The 20,510-nt window shown below is 47.3% G+C and overlaps 1 protein-coding gene across 1 annotated transcript in view; it reads right to left on the bottom strand.

The window, feature by feature from the left end:
• Positions 1-540: 540 nt before the first annotated feature.
• The window catches only part of LOC119965764 (sodium- and chloride-dependent transporter XTRP3-like), a 53,447-nt gene continuing 33,477 nt past the window's right edge, over positions 541-20,510 (bottom strand). Inside the window, exons 7-11 of the mRNA XM_038796567.1 lie at positions 18,163-18,325; positions 15,996-16,203; positions 10,443-10,602; positions 4,987-5,152; positions 541-2,604 (exon numbers count right to left, since the gene is read on the bottom strand). Coding sequence (XP_038652495.1) covers positions 2,467-2,604; positions 4,987-5,152; positions 10,443-10,602; positions 15,996-16,203; positions 18,163-18,325 — 835 coding nt within the window. The 3' untranslated portion in view covers positions 541-2,466. The remainder of the gene's footprint in view (positions 2,605-4,986; positions 5,153-10,442; positions 10,603-15,995; positions 16,204-18,162; positions 18,326-20,510) is intronic.

Genomic DNA, 20,510 nt, shown 5'->3' with positions numbered 1-20,510 from the left:
CCGCCTGCCCCCACCCCTCCTCATCACCAGCATCCATCCCACCTGCCCCCACCCCTGCTCTCAAGGTCACCCCTCCCCACCCTGGTCACAGTAGCCATAATTTTACTTTTCAAGTTGGTTGCCCTATTTTGTGTTTTGCATTTCCATTCACACGCGCAGGTGCACACAGGCGTGTGGAATATTTCGCACAACTAGTCTTCCCGGAGTTGCTTTGAAACCGGGCCTGATTCCGTTCAATGGCTCCTGACCGTTCACGCCGCTAAATCCAACTTCCTTGTCCTTGTGGGCGGTGACTTTATCCCAGTTTTTCCTATTGCGGCATGGCGGGCTTTTAGCAAACGTGCCGAGCTGGCTCAGGGGGCGTTCGTCTCCTGGGATCCACATTCGACAAAAAAATGTCCACTTCGATTTGCTGACCGATCACTTGAAGCGCGATGGCCAAGGCCCAGCGGCCGTTAAACGCGGCCGGTATCCTTGTGTTTGGAAAATTACACGGCTCCCTCAACTACCAAAATCACAAAACGCAGTTTGACAATATTGTACCAGAACTTGCATTTTCCCCATGTAGGAGGTGCTTTACTTCTGTAGGTTTACACGTTCCATCTCACAACACCATACAGAATTTCTAAAATATATTAAAATAAATCCATTTAAATGCCATTGCCACATTGAAGATAACAAATGTTGTAAGTAAAAAGATGTTACCAATTGCAAAGAATTGATGGATAGATTTTTTCAGTTATTAACAGTTCTATTTACAGTATATTATATTCTCTAATTCAGCAGCCCTCTGTCAACCATTTGCATCAGTATGTTATTGTGCAAACATATGTGGGCTTTGCACACGGGGCTCCCAATCATAGTTGCCTCGGGGAGCCAGAGCGAAAGGGGACAAGGCTACTTTGCTGGTCCTCATGCCCTTTCTCAATGGCCAATGACACTTGGGTCTGTGTCAACTTTCCGTTCGGATGAGTTGGAACTCCAACAATAGTACAGTCCCCACCACTTGTGGCAGGAACACGGATGTTAAAAATAGGTTTCAGCATTGAAACAGCATATCAAACTTGGTCAAACTTAACCAAGATATTAAAAAAAACTGACTTGATTCTGATCCCGAAAACTCCACTAAGCAACTGCATCGCAAAAATGTTACCGGTTGCACCTCAATCTTTGAATTTGTGCTTGGAAATGGGGAGGTCACTGGCAAGGTCACCATTTATAGTCCATCCTAATTGCCCTCGAGAAGGTGATGGTGAGATGCCGCCTTCAACCGTTGCAGGTACAACAACAGTCTTGCTGTACAGGGAGTTCCAGGATTTTGCCCCAGCGACAGTGAAGGAACGGCGATATATTTCCAAGTCAGGGCGGTGAGTGACTTGGAGGGGAACCTCCAGGTGCCGGTGTTCCAATGTATCCACTGCCCTGGTCCTTCCAGATGGAAGCGGTCCTGAGTTTGAAAGTACTAAGGATCCTTGGTGAATTGCTACAGTGCATCTTATAGATGGTACACACTGCTGCTACTGTGCATCAATGGTGGAGGGAGTGGATGGGAACCCAATCAAATAGGCTGCTTTGTCCTGGATGGTGTCGAGCTTCTCGGGTGTAGTTGGAGCTGCGCTCTTCCAGGCAAGTGGAGAGCATTCCATCACACTCCTGCCTTGTAGATTATGGACAGGTTTGGTTTGGGGACTCAGGAGGCGGGTTACTCGCTGCAGGATTCCTAACCCCTGGCCTGCTCTTGCAGCCACAATATTAATATGGCTAGTCCAGTTTAGTTTCTGGTCTCTGGCAACTCCCAGGATGTCGATAGTGGGGATTGAGCAACGGTAATGCTATTGAATGTCAAGAAGAGATAGTCTGATTCTCTCTTGGATTTGGCACTCGTGTGGCATGAATGCTACTTTTCAGCCCAAGCCTGAACACTGTCCAGGTCTTGCTGTATATGGACACCGACTGCTTCGGTATCGGAGGAGTTCCGAATGGTGTTAGCAGTGCAAGGTGTCACATCACCAAAGCAACTGCACTTGAACAAGGTGCAAACAGCTGACTGAAAATCCGACCAGAGGGAATGATGGTTAAAAAAAGAAAAACAGGGAATCAATGGGATGTGACTATATTGAACTGTCCAAAATAGGCAGCACACATGTTTTAAGAGGCACCTATGTAATTACCTCCTAGGATAATGACAAATGGTTGGTACAATTTGTCTGCTAAAGGCAGTGTAGGGGATGGGGACAGTTATAAATTTTATTGATTTAGGAGTATAGCAATATTTTAAATACTGATCTTTTTGTGTTATAAAAATGCCATCCTTCTTCAGAATTTGCACCCTTCACCTTTTCTTGAACACATGCAGTATAAAAAAAAGATCGAAAAATGTGCATTTAAAAAAAATATCAGTATATCTTCCAAGAAGGCTGGAAGGAATGCTTCTTTTTGGGAGACACCCAAGTTAGCATTTTAACCCTAATATTTCTCTCTTTTGAACTTCTTCTTGATGAATGTTAATATTGCCGCCAGGGGAACGCAAGCTGTGGAAACAGCCACCAGAAGTCCAATCACAGCCAAGGCATAAGGCGGATACTCCAACTTCACCGATCGCCCCTGCAAGATATAATGTTATAGAGAATGCCTAAAAATAGCATACAGGTGACATCACATAGCCAGCACTACAATGGAGCAGAATCATACATCATGGGTAAATAGACAATCAGCCAGCCTCACCGCTAGCCCACGCAGGTTAACAGGAGACAGCTCTCGAGAGGTCACAAGCTACAGGGTTCGTTCCACCACCTCCATCTCCCAACTGGGAGAGCAGTCCATCGCGGGAACCCTACTAATTTGCACTTTTGTCAAATGGAGTTCACTGCATAGCTGAGACAATTTCGCAAGGCTCGGCACAACATCCGAGGGCCGAAGGGCCTGTTCTGTGCTGTGCTGTTCTAATGTTCTATCACAGGGAATGCCCAGATTCCAATCCCAGGTAAGCATGTGCAGGGCACAGCAAGTTAGACCCTGGTTAGACCCCACTCGAGAGTACAGTGAGCAGTTCCTGCTACCACACAGCAGGACGGACATTTTGGCCCTGGAGGGAGTTTAAAAAGGTACCTGGAATACAGGGGTTAGGTTATAAGGGGGTTAGGCCGGTTTTCGCCAATATTTAGATGGTTACTGGGTGATCTGATCGAAGTATTCAAGATATTAACAGGAAAAGGCAAGGGAGATAAAGATGGAGATTCTAAAACTCGGAGTCTAAAAATTAGGGCCAGACTGTTCAGGGGAGATGTTGGGAAGCACTTCTTAAAGGGATGGTGGAGGTTTGAAACTCTCCCTGGAAAAATCGTTTGAAGCTAGTTCGGTTGTTAATTTTAAATCCGAGAGACGGATAGGTTTTTGTTAAGCAAAGATATTGAAGGGATATAGGCCAACAGCAGGTATATGGAGTTAGGTCACAGATCAACCATGATCCCATTAAATGGAGGGACAGGCCCGAGGGGCTGATACATCTGCCATTTGGGCTGGTCTTATCCACAAGAGCAGAGAGCAGTCGACTCCTACGTGACACCATTTTCTCCACTGAAGGCAACAAAAAGATCTGAATCTCAACGTCTCTTGCAAATGAGGTGCAAGATCTATTGCCTGTTGACACAGGGAGTGGCATCCATTCTGTGGAGGTTTGGTGGTGGTGGTGGTGGTGGGGGGGGGGGGGGGGGGGGGGGGGTTCTAACTTATGGTCCTATCTTGCTGCTGTCTTGCTCTCTGATGCCAAAGCTAATAAATCCTCTGCGCAAACACTCGCCAGCTGCCTTGGTAACTTGTGTCCGTACTCCAGCCTGGCCAGAATTTCACGTTTGCTCAAAATGACCCGGTGCCATAAAAGGTAGAGTGTGGTCCTCCCAGATTTAGCAGAGAGCAGTGTAACCAGATAAACGTGCCTCCAAGGCCCCCCCCACGAAATGGCTGCTCTGCTTCGTGATGGTCACTTGGTTGACGCTCACCCTTCCTAAACACATCTACTCAAAAGCCCTCGTTAGACCTGAATATTCTTTGGGGAAGGGTGAAAATTTGGATCCTTACATGCTGCCTGATTCGCCACAAGCTGCATGGCACTGCATAACATTTACAGCACAGAAACAGGCCATTCGGCCCACCTCGCCTGGTCTGATATTCTTACTGGGACACCAAAGATTATCCAAATTGTTCACTGCTCGGTGTGGACCTTTCAAAGCTCACATTCGGAGATCATGAATGCGCCCCACATACGGACTTGAGGTGAGGAGTGTCGGTGAGGTCTAAAATATAACCTATGCATAGCTGAAAGATTGGGAAATCAACACTTGGATTGGGTACTGATTATATTTAGTTATGGGATACGGGCACCATTGGCGAGGCCAGCCTTTGTTGCCCATCCCTAATTGCCCTTGGGAAGGTAGTAGTGAGCTGCCTTCATAAACCACTGCAGTCCGTGCGGTGTATGTAGGTACACCCACAGTGCTGATAGGGAGGGTGTTCCAGTATTTTGAACCAGCAACAGTGAAGGGACAGCCCATATATTTCCAAGTCAGAATGGTGAGGGACTTGGAGGGGAACCTCCAGGTGGTGGTGTTCCCATGTATCTGCTGCGCTGGTCCTTCTAGGTAGAAGAGGCCATGGGTTTGGAATGTGCTGCTGAAGGAGCCTTGGCGTCCTAATGGTCTATTCAATTAACTTTGATGGAACGACAGCCCGTTTGAACATCGTTTCAGTCCACATCACATGGGATTCCTTGGCCAAGAGCACAAAGGGGTGCATGTGGTTCCCAGATTTCTCCAACTATGCCTCTCAAGCTGCCTGGGCTGCGGATGCACCCCACACAGCAAGGCGGCATCGGTGAGAATCCAAGGCATGGCTGTCGGCCATTTCTGCGCCGGCGACCTTCAGTTGCCCGATTGCACTCGACCCCCCCCCCCCAAGCACATCTCAAACCAAATCAGAAAATGCACCTACCTCAGTCGAATCCCACGCCGTGTACGTTAGTGTCCCGGTCATGCTGTAGTCAATAATGTAAAAAATGATGAGGCTTATGATTAAAATAGGGCTGATGAAAACCCAGGTAGTCACCCAGTACCAGTTTGGTTTGTGTCCCATCATCTTTTCAATATCTTTCCGAAACCTGCAAGAGATACTTTTCCAGATTAGATACAGTCGCACAAACAACATCGTTCAAGTCCATATCTGGAATTAATTCTCGAAAGAAAGGACAGATCTGCGTTTCCGTGGGATATTTCACATGGCCCAGGAGATCCAAAGTTCTTGACAGGCAATGGAGAAGAGCTTTTGGAGTGCGGTCGCTGATGTAATGTAGGCAGCGCAGCAGCTGATCTGTGCACAGCAAGATCCCAGCAACCGGCACCGTGAAAATGACCAGATATTCTGTGTTCGTGATGCTAACTGCCTGGCTTCCAAATCGTGGCCATGGAGTCCGAGAACTGCCTGGCTTCCAAATCGTGGCCATGGAGTCTGAGACACTAGTCAGGGCCTCGTATTAGTGGCTCGTGCGAAACGCAACAATGCAGCACACCTTGAACATTGGGAGTGTCAGCCTAGATAGCGTGTTCATTCATTAAGAGTGGAACTTGTTGGACCCGGCATGTGACTTGGGACACGTCACTGTCCATGAACCTTTGGTTCATGTCACGGCCCGACGTGAACCCACAACCTTCTGCCTCAGAGCAAAGGTGATAGTCTAGCATGACACAAGTCTTGCACGGGGAACAGTACGCTGAATGCACGGACCATAAAATGTCTCAAAGTACCACGGTAATTATGGGTTTTGAATAGTTGAATGTCGTCTGGCATCACACTTGCACAGAAGTCAGCACTTATTCTGAATGGAGATCATTTTATGAAAGCAAATATATCTGTCTAGTCTAGTCCAGTCACCAGTGTGGAGTGTCACACTTTATGGGTGTTTGAGATGGACTCTGGAGGTCAAGAACAGAAGAGGAACTTTTGAAATGTGAGTGTCTGGAGCACACTCCGAAGCAGCTGGATGGACTGAAAGATAAAATAAGTGGAGTCAATCGAGAGAGAGCGAGAGCCAGCCAGAGAGCGAGAGACAGGCCAGACGGCGAGAGACAGGCCAGACGGCGAGAGACAGGCCAGACGGCGAGAGACAGGCCAGACGGCGAGAGACAGGCCAGACGGCGAGAGACAGGCCAGACGGCGAGAGACAAGCCAGACGGCGCGAGACAGCCAGACGGCGCGAGACAGCCAGACGGCGAGAGACAGCCAGACGGCGAGAGACAGCCAGAGGGCGAGAGACAGCCAGAGGGCGAGAGACAGCCAGAGAGCAAGAGACAGCCAGAGGGCGCGAGACAGCCAGAGGGCGAGAGACAGCCAGGCGGCGAGAGACAGCCAGAGGGCGAGAGACAGCCAGGCGGCGAGAGACAGCCAGAGGGCGAGAGACAGCCAGGCGGCGAGAGACAGCCAGAGGGCGAGAGACAGCCAGAGAGCGAGAGACAGCCAGAGGGCGCGAGACAGCCAGAGAGCGCGAGACAGCCAGAGAGCGAGAGACAGCCAGAGAGCGAGAGACAGCCAGAGAGCGAGAGACAGCCAGAGAGCGAGAGACAGCCAGACAGCGAGAGACAGCCACAGACAGCGAGAGACAGCCACAGACAGCGAGAGACAGCCACAGACAGCGAGAGACAGCCACAGACAGCGAGAGACAGCCACAGACAGCGAGAGACAGCCACAGACAGCGAGAGACAGCCACAGACAGCGAGAGACAGCCACAGACAGCGAGAGACAGCCAGACAGCGCGCGAGAGAAAGAGAGAAATTGAAAGCTGGAGAGGGAAGAAGAAAATCCAGATGGGATTTTGAACAAGAGCAGCAGAGGTGTGCTGTCCTGGTGAATATTTAGCCCTCAATCAATATCACACAAACAGAATACCTGGTCGTTGCTATGTGGGAGCTTGCTGTGCACAAATTGACTGCTGCGTTTCCTACGTTACATCAGTTTGTTTACGGTGGACTGCCTCTAGGGGACTGGTGGTGCTGAAAGATGCTTTATAAGTGCAAGCCTTTTATTTCTTCATATTATGGGTGCAGCCAGGGCAGGCTCGTCTCAATGTATACGTGAGGAACGGCGTTCCGTAACCCCCCCCGCCGTGCCTCACCGGCCCGTTAATGGCGTTGTTAACGTCTGGGCAGATAAATTCTGTGTAGCCCGAAGCAGAGGGGGCATGGTGGGGTGGGGAAAGATGTGTGAGAATACGGCGGTGTGCCGGGGGGAAATTGTGCAATGGAGGATTTGTTAATAAACCTTCTGCACTGTAGGGAGGATGTATTGATTTTATCATATTCCATCTGAGCAGAACAACAAACGATTGCTGTTCCGCGCCCTAAGAAACTAGAACAAAGATTGCACACAAAAGCTCTAACACGATGGTTTTGAGAGAAGCAGGTGCAGGAAGAGGGCAGGTTTGAACTGGTCAAATTATTTATTTATAAGGGTCATCGCCTACACTACAGAATTCACAAAGATTAAATGATTCAAAAGAGCATCTATGATGCTATCTACGACCTTGTGGCTTGAAGGAAGCACATCAAAAGGAGAAGCTCTTAAAAAAAAAAAAATTGTGTTCGTTACAGTGCCACGAGAAAGCTTTTACGCAGGGCGAGAATTCCCCTAGCTTCAGATAAACCTGGAAATGAAAAGCAAAACATTGCAGAAAGTGCTGGAAAATCCCACCTTTCATTCTCTCTCTCACTGAGGCCTGCTGAGTATTTCCTAGCGCTCCGTCCTTCTGACAAAAATCATGGATTTTGTGTGCATGCAAATTTTGCAAATCCTAGATTTGCACGCGTGCCAATTTTGGCTAATATGGCCAAGCCGCATCCTGCCGCTGTGACTTTGTATGAATTGTGTCAGTGTTAAAACTAAATGCCACCTATGATTATCTGTGGGAGGTACTGGGACGGTTCGGATTTGGGCGGGGCTTTATCGACTGGGTCAGGTTACTGTATCAGGCTCCTGTGGCAAGCGTACGGACAATATCGGACTCATTTAGATTAATAGGGGGCAGCTTTAGGTACCTCGGCATTCAGGTGGCGCGGGAATGGGACCGGCTGCATAACTTAAATCTGGCCCGACTAGTAGACCAAATGAAGGACGATTTTCAGAGGTAGGACGCGCTTCCATTGTCACTGACTGGGAGGAAGCAGACGGTGAAGATGACGGTCCTCCTAGATTCCTGTTCATGTTTCAATGTCTCCCCATCTTTATTCGGCGGTCCTTTTTTTAAACAGTGATCACTGGCTTTGTTTGGGTGGGCAAGACCCTGCGGGTAAGGAAGGTAATGCTTGAGCGGAGTCGGGGAGAGGGCGGGCTGGCATTGCCAAATTTTAGTAACTATTACTAGGCAGCAAATATGGCCATGATCAGGAAGTGGGTGGTGGGGGAGGGGTTGTCAGGGGAGTGTATGGAGGCGGCTTCATGCAAGGGTACCAGTTTGGGGGCGTTGGTAACTGCACCTCTGCCGTTCCCGCCGGCACGGTACTCCAACAGCCCCGAGAGTCTGGGGGTAATGGAGGCGGCATGTGGGAGCAGAGGGAGTATCGGTCTGGTCCCCAATCTGTAATAATCACTGGTTTGCCCCGGGAAGTATGGATGGGGGGTTCCGGATATGGCGGAGAGCAGGGATTGAGAGGATGGGGGATATGTTTATAGAGAGGAGCTTTCCGAGTATGAGGGCGCTGGAGGAGAAGTTTGGGTTGGCGAGGGGGAACTAATTCAGGTATCTGCAGGTGTGGGCCTTCCTACGTAAACAGGTGTCAACCTTCCCGCTCCTACCGCTAAGGGGGATTCAGGATAGTTTCCAGAGGGTGGGTAGGAGAAGGGAGCGTCTCTGACATTTACAATTTATGGGGTCAGAGGAGATGCAGACCGAGGAGCTGAAGCGCAAGTGGGAGGAGGAGCTGGGAGGAGAGATAGAGGATGGTCTATGGGCGGACGCGTTGAGTAGAGTCAACGCGTCCGCAACATGTACCAGGCTCAGCCTGATACAATTTAAGGTTGTTCACCGGGCTCACATGACAGTGGCCCGGATGAGCAGATTCTTTGGGGTGGATGACAGGTGTGCAAAATGTGCGGGAAGACCAGCGAACCATGTCCACATGTTCTGTGCATGTCCGAAGCTTAGGGGATTTTGGCAGAGGTTTGCAGATGTCATGTCCGCGGTGTTAAAAACAAGGGTGGCGCTGAGTCCAGAGGTGGCGGTTTGTGGGGTGTCGGAAGACCCGGGAATCCAGGAGGAGAAAGAGGCAGACATTCTGGCCTTTGCTTCCCTGGTAGCCCGGAGACGGATACTATTAGCTTGGAGGGACTCAAAGCCCCCGAAGTCGGAGACCTGGCTATCGGACATGGTTAGCTTTCTCTGTTTGGAGAAAATCAAGTTCGCCTTGAGGGGGGTCACTGTTAGGGTTCGCCTGGAGGTGGCAACCGTTCGGCAACTTCTTTGCGGAAAATTAATCATCAGCAGAAGTGGGGGGGGGGGGTAGTTTAGCTTAGAGTAGGGGGTTAATAAAGATGGGAACTGTAAGGGAGGGAGACGACTCTTGCACTATGTTTATAATTTCATGTACGTTATTTATTTTGTTGTCATACCTCAATAAAATGTTGATTAGAAAAAACACTAAATGCCACCGTCTGGATTCTTGGCACGAGTCCAGAGCTTGGCAGGTTGCCAAGAGGATGTCTAATAACGGCCCCACAACTCTCAGGCAGTACTTTTCCACAGCTGAACCTCTTGATATTTATCATTTGTCCCAAAAGTTATTTCGCAAGGCAGGGCTGGGAAATAAAGAGAGCAGTGATTCTTCACTCCTTTTAAAAGATCAAAGAAAGACCGGAGGTTTTCTTATCAACAGGAAGTGAGTTAAACTGTGAATGCATCATGACCCACGTTACGCAATAATAGTTATGAAAGGGAAGACGACCTTTTATTAATTCCACATGCGAAGTAAGGGCTTTGTCATATGCACATGGAATGGGGCTGTTAGCTGAAAAGCATGAAATTGGGTAAATAGTTGAAGGCAAAACATTTGCAGTGGGGGGGGGGGGGGGAAAGAGTAGGGATTGGGACTACTCAAGTTTCTCTTGCAGCAAGCAAACAGCAGCATGTCGATGGGTCAAATGGCTTCCTTTTGTGCTGTAACCATTCTCTGATTTTATTCCATACCGTTTTGTTCAGAGGATCACTTGCATTAAAATTTCCCAGTCTTTGGGAAGTTGGGTGAAAATGGAAGCTTGTCCGTAAAAAGCCTTATGGAACAAAACGCCCAAATCACCAGCTGTTCCATCCCATTTAGCGGAGATTCCAGAAGATGGCAGGGGTGGGGAGGGGGGACAGCGAAGCGTCATAATCAAAAGAAAAAAAAAAAACAACTTAATTCACCCACCTCCTTATGCCGTAAACGTAACAGATCCCAACGACTTCAATCAGAACTATCACCAGAAGAGCCAAGGTCGCCGCATAGTCATTGAATATGGAGAACCAATAATTTCCTGACCCAATGTTAAAGACCAATCCGATAACACAAGCTACAAGGCACACAATCCCTGTGAGAGAAAGTAGTACAGGGTTCAATGCATTGTAATTAAAACAATCCCCATAAAATATAACCACCCCATTATAGCTCTGATAACCCATTGCATAAGTCATTTGCAAAACTACATGAAACATCCTCTTTCCGGGCAATCAGTTTGCAATCGTGCAAGTTGTAAAAAAAAAAGGTTAAACGGCACATCACCCGTTTCACATTGCAGGTTACAGTAAATTGTGAACATAAAACTGCAAAGAATTTAACTTGCCCCAAATTTCATCAGGTTCAGAGTGATGAACCACAGACAGTAAAAACTACAGCCGCCAATGCTTTGAAGGACCTCTGTAGGATTCGGCAGACGCACCGTAGCCCAAGCAGTTCTGTTTGTTTCACTTAGCCGTCGAACATGTTCCCAAGGGACCATTTTAACCCCGCTTGGCTGGCGGAAATTGGATGGATTGTTTAAACTGCCATGGGGGTCTTACCTGTTTATAACCCACCATTTCCCCATCATCTTCTGAGAGGGGAGAATTGTTAATCTAATCCCAGGCCGGTTGATAAATAAGTATGAAACTAGACACTAATACGTTTTTGATAATAGATTTGTTCACAGAATGCAGCATTACGCACGTCTGTTTCCTACCCACCAACATCAGTAACCGAGCAGTCTCTCTTTATAAGTGCTCTAGGCACTTCACCAGTGTATCTTAGCAATATGATAACATACAATTAGGAAGAAGGATAGCCACCAGGTTCTCCTTCAAATATTTAGATGAGGCTCCCAATGGCATCAATGGGGCTCAAAACAGGGGAGGTGGCTTTCCTACCAGCTCTAGCTAGTGCGAGGAGGAGCCAGGGCTAGAAGAGACCCAGAGAGGTCAACCGTCTTAATGCTTCTACTTTTACTTTCCTTGTAAAAGGTCAGGAGGAGCAGGAGTGCGCCTTTGGTTTGCACTCTTGAGTTCACAAGGTTGTGGGTTCAAGTCCCATCTCAGGATTGGAGCCCAAAGCTCGACGGTTGACCCACCAGTCCAGTACGGAGGCACAAGTGCTGCACTGAAGGTGCTGTCTTCAGATGTGAAATTAACCCACTTGCTCAGGTTGGGGTAGAAGATTCCATGGCCATTCCAAAGCAGGGACGTTATCCCTGGTGCCCTGGCCAATATTCATCCCTCAACATCAACATTGGAAAAACAGATAACCGGGGCATTATAACATTGCTATTAAATGAGAGTTTGCTGGGGTGTGTCTGCACCAGCTCAGCTCCCCCCCCCCCCCCACCTACCTTCTCACTATAATCCTCAACATTTTTGCTCAATGGGTCTCAATAAGAGTCAGGTCACAGGCAGCAGAGCTTTTGCACAACCTCAAGTTAATGAGAGGGTAGATTAAGAACTAGGAGCAGGAGTTGGCAATTCAGCCCCTCGAGCTCACTAACTCATCAATACGATCGTGGCTGATCTCATCTCGACCTCAACTCCACTTTTCCTGCCCGTTCTTCATAACCCTTCAACCTGTTACTAATTAAAGATCTCTATGTGCCCTCCTTAAATTTACTCAAAGTCCAGGCATCCACCGCAATCTGGGGCAGTGAATTCCAGATACACGGCCCTCTGAGAGAAGTAATTTCTCCTCATCTGTTTTTAAATCTGCTACCTTTTATTCTAAAATGACGATCTCTTGTTCTAGATTGCCCCACAAGAGGGAAAAACCGCTCTACATCTACTTTGTCAATCCCCTTTATACGGGAGACTAGCCGGGACTGTGCGTTATTTCCTCTGAAATCTCCTGGAGTTGGAAATGGCTGAAAGCAAACGATTTAAACACAGGATTTAAACACCACTTGGGTGAACATGTTCATAGAAAGATTTGCAACAATAACTGAATGAACTTGCATTCATAGAGCGCCTTTAACATAATAGAACCCCTCAATGCGCTTCACAGGAACGTGATGAAGCAAGATACGACACCAAGCCACATGAAAAGCTATTAAGTCAGTGGTTGGTTAAGAGCATTTAATAATAATAAAAAGGAGGAAAGTGAGGCAGAGGGGTGTAGGGAGGGAATTCCAGACCTTCCGACCTCGATAACTGAAGGCACGGTTGCCAAATGGCGAAGCTGAAGAGGCCAGAATTGGAGGAGCGCAGATATCTCGAGGGTTGCACGGCAGGAAAGAAAGGGGGAAGGAAAAAGATCGGCATGTTCCCACAGGAGATTTAAAAAAAGAAGATTCTTCACGATGGTTCAATCAGCATAAAAGGGATTTTTCACCCTTTACTTTTGTAGAAATGGACAATCATTTTGCAAAGATTAGCTTTATTATGTCCTGCAGTTCAGAGGACACCAACACTGTAAATCTCTACAATCTCTGGCACAATACACTTACACCAACAGGAAATGCTCCCTCTCTGACATACTGGTAATTGTCACTATTATTGGTTGGTGTTGAAATGCCCTCTTGTAACATACACCTTACTTGCTACACAACTGTAACATTCTCAATCTCACCCACTGTGTATTAACCCATAAACTAGGCCAAAGTCAACCGCCATATCAGATGGGGAATTGGTCGTTATCTGCATCATGTCTGTGCCATCGTGACTGAGAGACAGGCTATAAAACTGATAAGCGAATTGAGAAAGCCTGAAATTAGCAGCGAGTTCCTTCCTCCTCCTCGGTGTTCAAAGTGGATGATGCCAGAGCTGGAATGTTGGCAATCGGGAGATTACTCTATGATCATGGACAGCAGAACCAGAATGTGAGCAGTTAAGTAAGTGCACTATGTTGGGAAATGGCCTTGTACCAGCGTGTCTAACCTCAGGGGACGTCCTGGCCTCTATAGCGGGTGCTGAGTATTGGCGAACACTGGGAATAGTCAGTGTGTCATTGGGGCAGTTGCAACAGACTGCACAGGGTCACAGGAAGAAAAAGCTAAAGAAAAAAAGGTGGGAAAGAAATCCCCATTTGTTCTTCTATTGATTCAAACGGTGGGGTCAGAAATTCAAGAACATGAGAAATAAAAGCTGGAGTAGTTCATTTGGCCATGTGCACTGGTTCTGGTGTTCAACAAGACCACGACTGATCTACCTCAACTCCACCTTCCTGCACGGTCCTCGGTTCCCTAACTTCCACAGTATTCAAAAACCTATCAAACTCTCTCCTGAATACTCAACAGTGAGCATCCACAAACCTCTGGGGTAGACAATTTCAAAGGCTCACCACCCTCTGAGCGAGTCTTAAACGGACACCTCCCCCTTCCCTCCGCCATATCTGCTTCAATCTAGTCAAATCTCATTCTTCCAATTTCTAGGAAAATGAAGCTTTCTCCAATAGGACAATCCCTTCATTCCTTGGAAACCACTTTGGTCAACCTTTGCTGCACTCCTTTTAGAGCATGTGCATCATTTCTTAGGTACGGAGACCAACTGTACCCCACGTGGACGATCACCAATGCCCTGTACAACTGTAGCAACACTTCATTACTCCTGTACTCAAACCCCTTTGTAACTATAGCTAAAAAAAACAATTTCCTTGCTCACTGTACCCAATGTTCATTTTCTGTGATTTAAGTAGAAAGATATGTTCTTTTGAATTCAGCCATTCCCAGTCTATCATCCCAAACAATATTCTGCTTTTCTATTTTTTCCCCAAACAACGCGGATACCACATCTTGCGTTCAATATGCCAAGTGCGTGCCCAATCTGTCCATATAATAATAATAATCTTTATTATTATCACAAGTAGGCTGACATTAACACTGCAATGAAGTTACTCTGAAAATCCCCTAGTCATCACATTCCGGCGCCTGTTCGGGTAGAGGGAGAATTCAGAAATGTCCAAATTACCCAACAGCACGTCTTTCGGGACTTTTGGAAGGAAACCGGAGCCCCCGGAGGAAACCCACACAAACACGGGGAGAACGTGCAGACTGCGCACTGACAGTGACTCAAGCCGGGAATCGAACCTGGGACCCTGGGGCTGTGAAGCAACAGTGATAACCATTGTGCTACCGTGCCGCCTGTTCAGTATCTACCCCTCTACAGTAACATCACTCTGCAGCATATTGTCAGGAGCAGGTTCCCTACTCACTGAACTTACTCCTGAATAACATGTCATAAGCCAGGGATGTTAGACCAAATACACAGGGAGGAAGGGCTGGAGAACTAATCAGACAGATAAGCAAGAGTACATTAAATATACAACCGACCATCCAGGTTATCATCGCATCTAGAACACAGTACACCTATCAACAGGCACCATCCAGATAACAGCTTATCTATAGTTTCACAAAGCTTTGAGACAGCTCCACCAGGAACTAATTCAAGGTTGTAAAAAGAAACCAAGTAATACAGAACTTGAATATTGCTGAATATTCATCTCATGGAACGCAACTGTCGTGGGCAAGGCCAGCATTTGTTGTCCATCCCTAATTGCCCTTGAACGGAGTGAGTTACTGGGCCATTTCAGAGGGCAGTTAAGAGCCGACCACATTAATTTGGATCTGGAGTCACATGTAGGCCAGATGCAGCAAGGACGGCAGATTTCCTTCTCTTAAAAAGGAGGGCATTAGTAAAATATGTTTTTTTTTCCCAGCCATTGATGAGAGTTTCATAGTCACCATTATGAAGACGGATGTTTTAATTCCAGATTTTATTAATTGAATTTAAATCCTACTAGCTACCACAGTGGGATTTGAACCAGTGTCCGCAAAGCATTGGTCAGGGCCTCTGGATTATTAGTCCAGCGACATTAACACTGTGCCGTCATCTCTCCGCCGCGCTCCTCCTCCCTGTATTATTCCACGTTTTAAAGGCTGCTGAAGCTAAAAACGGCATTGGCTCTTCGAAGACTGCATTTGCTCCTTAAGCCGGACTCAACGAGCTCGATCGACGGTCATTATTTGAAGATTTAAACCGATGGAATATGGCAGAGATTATACTGCCATATAAATCTCTGCAGGTGGGTGTAGGAAGGGGTGTGCCAAGCCTGCTGCACGGCCATTGAGATCACCAGCTCCCACTACCTTTCCAACACAGCCTACCAACGCACCCACTCAGCCGGAGCTGCGGCTGATAGACTGTTGGGATGGGGGGGAGGGGGGGGGGGAAAGAGAGAGAGAGAGAGACAGGCGGGTGGATTCTGGCCGCTTGCGACTCGTGCCGCTTCAAGACAGCACGTTGTTTCTTTCCCCCCCCCCAGTCCAGGACTGTTACTCTACACCCCGCCTGTATCTCTCCCAAGGTGAGATTTGGTGAATCTGATGCTGGTTGTGCCGGGAGAGGGAGAGAGGGGGGGGGGGGGGGGGGAGAGAGAGAGAGAGAGAGAGAAAGACTGTTGTTCTTCAGCACTGACATCCCCTGACCTTGGCGAGCGCAGGTGAGGAAGGAAGCTGTGGTAGAGGAATCTTACCTATCATGACCTCCCTTGGCAAATACTTGGAAATGATCTTCATGTCACTCAGAGGAGTGATGACTCCTGCCGTATTGCCCAACATGCTGCCGATTCCCAACATCAGGACCATTAAAAAGTACAATATTGACCAAATCTGAGATGGTCCTGGCATATTCACAATTGCTTCTGTGAAGACTATAAATGAAAGCCCAGTGCCTTCCGCAGCCTAGAGAAAGAGAAGGAAAACTCCATAAATATAAAAAAAATAAATAGATATAAACATTCGCTCCCAATCCTGGGACCACACACATTCTGTGGACAGAGCTATTTCCATCCAGAATTCACTCAGCAGCCCATCCCAAACTTGGTAGCTTTTCGCCTCGAGTGCAGTCGACAATGTAAGTACCTCCTCGTTATCTATTTTTATCCTATCCAATTTCTCCACTATCTCTTTTCCAGTGACATTGGCAGCGTCCACTTCTTTAGCGATGACAGATGCAAAGTAAGTATTTAGTACCAGAGCCATGACCTCTGCTTTTCCCCGTCCCCAAACACTTTTTCTTATCCATTACATTTGCAAAGGGCTGTTTGGGTTCCTTTGTGTTCACAGAATCATTATGGAGTAGGATGCCATTCGGCCCCATCACATCCACACATACTATCCCTCCCGCTTCCTCCCCATTCACCTGTTTCAAACATCCAATTTCCTTTTAAAAGGCTTCACTTGAACCTGCCTCTGCCACATCCCCATGTTACTGCTAATCTATTATCAGACACTCTCTTTGATCCCATTATGAACATTTTCAGTTCCCCCTGTACTTTAAGCAGTTACACGACTCCAAAGGAAGACAAACTTTCTAACCTCGGAGTTTGTAACTCCTAGGGGCAGTTATGAAGCTGAAAACCCGAGAACTGCCTGACTTATTCCAGGAATCAATGGGATCTGTAGAGATCCCAAACTCCCTCCATTTCAGCCTCCAGTTATTCTTCGTCAGGTTTTCAGCTCCATTATTGAATCGGCTCCTCCTGCACTGGAACAATTCTGCAAATACATGAGGCAACCAAACTCCGAATAATTCATCCATGTCTGAGCAGTAGTCGTCAATGAACAAATCATCTCTTTTAAAAAAAATAAATTTAATGTACCCAATTCATTTTTTCCAATTAAGGGGCAATTTAGCGTGGCCAATCCACCTACCCTGCGCATCTTTGGGTTGTGGGGGCGAAACCCACGCAAACACGGGGAGAATGTGCAAACTCCACACGGACAGTGACCCAGGGCCGGGATCGAACCTGGGACCTTGGCGTCGTGAGACTGCACTGCTAACCACTGCGCCACCTTGCTGCCCAAATCATCCCTTTTTGTTTCGGATGTGTCTCTGTGTTCTCTATGTCCAATGAAGAACTCTTCTGATTAGTAACCGCCAATGAACAAATCTTTTGCTCTGGATTTGTCATTGTGCTCTCCTCTTTGGGTGTTGCAAACTGCTTGTCCCAGGGTGCTGCGGAGGTAATCTTTAACTGTGGGTGGAGGCAAGCAAAGAGCCTTTAATATGGGTAAGGAAAGGGTATTCAGGAAAGCAGGAATGCTGGCAGATCATATGAAATAGCAGCCCCGTCATAACAAAATGAAAACATTTGAAGTCAAGTCAGCAGATGACCATGGGCTGCTTTTCCCTTTGAGGGGCAAGGTTGAGAATGGCATAGTGTAGGTTAGATGGCCTTTAGTTTTTGACTTCCCATGTCGGTGCAACATCGTGGGCCGAAGGGCCTGTACTGCGCTGTATCGTTCTATGTTCTATGTTCATGAATAGCCTCAGCCGGCACGGGAATTAAACCCACGCTCTGGATCACGAACCAGCTGTCCTGCCAACTGAGCTAAAAGCAAGCACATCAAAGCCACCTCATGCAATCTTGCCAGTTGGATTTGCCTTCCTGGGGAAATGAGGAGTTGTTAGACTGGTGTCCACAGCTCTGTCTCATGGGGTGGGGAGGATGCATGCAGCCATGTGCTGGCGCCAGGCTAAAGAAAACAAGATGGCCCTCCAGATACTCAACTGGGGAAGGGGTTATCGATAAACCTCATCATCCCGAGGCGACAAATGGTGTGGGGGACGGGGCACAACCAGTAAATATCACTGTGCAGTATTGGCTGATGAGGACACCTTAAAATGGCAGCACTTACCGTGTCTAGGTGAGATTGTAGGTCGCAGGTTTCAATCTGTGAAGCAATTGTTGCAAACTTGTCGGATTGTGTTGCATTCAGGTATGACATCCAGTTATCCAGAGTTTCTGTATTTACTGCAGTTTCCTCTAGGTCAAATGTGTTGGTTAGAAGTAGCCTCATCCTGTGAATCAGATACACCATTAGTCAGTTCCAAAGGTAAGCCATCCAAATGGTTTTCCATATTAGAACAAGTCAACCAGTAACTAGGGAGTGGTTACTAAACATTAACATACTGTTAGAGACAAGATAAAGCCAAAGTCTTCTTCTAACTGCCCTCTTGATTAGATTGCACACACAAAACACTTTCTCGTATCTATGCTTGACTGTCATTTTTATTTCAACTTTATTCAGGTGGGAGTGGGCTTAGAGTTGATCCGAGTGTTTATCGAGGTGAACGTGCCATAATATTCTTTAAACAGGAAAAAGAATGAACAAACTGCGTATCATTTCCAGGAGGGGGAAAACGGACCATTTGTCTAATCCTATCAGCTTTATCCCTCGACTCCTTTCTCCCTAGTGTACGGAATGACTGCGACTGCTTTGCATTCATTCCAGTGTAGTCTGCAGTTTGGAACTGTGGGTGTAACATCGCCTGGTAACCAGGTCCAGGTGACAGGGACTAAGGCTCGGATTCTCTGGAGAGCTCCAGGCTCTGTGGCATCCACCTATTCAACGGCGTTTGGAGCTCAGGCAAAAATCTCCCCAGGCTCCTTATAGCCATGTGACCCACGAGAACCCCAAGTACCGAGTTTGGGTCACGAGCAAATACACAGGAAACTGGATGGTCGTTGCCACAGCCACATTTAAAGTGGATATGAAGGCTTGTGCGCACTATTTGCTGGCAGGTGCCATTTACCACTTTTAAGGGTAAAATTCATATTTTTGTGGGGTGGAGATTTTGTTTAAATATCCTGGGGTGGAGGGGGGGAGGAGAGAGAAGATGGGGAATGGCAGCACTTAATTGCTGCTAAGGGCCTCGAGACAGCTATGGAGTGCGAGGTCTGGAGTCACATGTAGGCCCGATCAAGTAGCTACACGGCAGCTTACTGTCCCTAAGGGACGAGAGTTGGGGTTTCCTGGTCCCAGCTCAGAGACGACCAGATTTTGGTATCGCCGCAGCTGCCCGAGATTCGGTCCAGTAACAGCTCCATATTTAAGTATGCTGCCCAGAAGTTGCCAGAATTGGGCGGTAACCGGAAGGAAAGAAAATCTAGGCCTCAATCTTCCACCTGCTTTTCCTATTTTCTCCAAGCTGAACGTTCCCAAGTTACTCTCCCTCTCTCTCTAGAACCTCCATGGCTGAACTTGCAGGAAATGATCAACTATTCTCCTGAATACGGCGTAACTCGGGAGTCACTGTGTATCCCATCGATTTACTCCCCATCCAACAACATTCATTCTATAAACAAAAATGATCTGAAAGCCCCCATTTTATTTGTAGTTGCTCTGGGGTATAAAACATGGCGCACTCAACTCGATTGTTCGCTAGAACCACTCACCATCTCTTTCCTGTCAGCTTGCCCACCACCTTATGTACGTGAAGACACTGAGTAGCATTGTCATCAAACACAAGATAAAAATATGGAATGCTCTAACAAAACGTGTCAATTATGTTAGGATCACACAATACATTGACAATGATCCACCTTTACAATATTACAGAGGATTTCATGGGGATATGCACAGAAATAGGCTATTCGTCCCAACCAGTCCATGCTGGTGTTTATGCTCCGTTTGGCCTTCCTCCCATCTTTTCTCATCTAAATCCATCTACCATCTACATAGCTCCCTATTCACCACCCCCCCCCCCCCCCCCCCCCCCCTCCCCCCAACCTCGAATGCTGGTCTAATGCCTCTTAAACTGCATCGACATAGTTCATTTCAATCACTCCCTGTGGTAGCCATTTCCACCACTCTCTGGGTGAAGAAGTTTCTTCCGAATTCCCAATTGGGTATCTTGGCAACTATCTCATCTTGATCATCTCTAGTTAGGCCCTTCCCCAAAACAGAAAACGTTCCCTCATTCGGTGCTACAATTTGTAATTTCTTTTTAAAATGAGACCCGTATTAGGTCACCTCCTCCGCATGTTTAAAAAAAAGAGAGACACCTAGCCCGTCAATCCTTTACCAGTACGTACACTCACGTATCTGGTACCACTCCTGTAAATATTGTCTGCACCCACTCCCATGTCTCGATATCCTTTCAATAATAGTGAAACGGCACTCCCAATGTTTGATACATACTTTGCATAACTTTCCTATTTTTCAATTTTGTCCCTCTGGACATCCTAGTGCTTGGTTTGTTT

This window comes from Scyliorhinus canicula, chromosome 5 (genome assembly GCF_902713615.1).
Source record: "Scyliorhinus canicula chromosome 5, sScyCan1.1, whole genome shotgun sequence".
Lineage (NCBI taxonomy): Eukaryota > Metazoa > Chordata > Chondrichthyes > Carcharhiniformes > Scyliorhinidae > Scyliorhinus > Scyliorhinus canicula.
The sequence above is the reverse complement of the archived record's forward strand: the minus strand, read 5'-3'. Positions and strand labels throughout refer to the sequence as shown.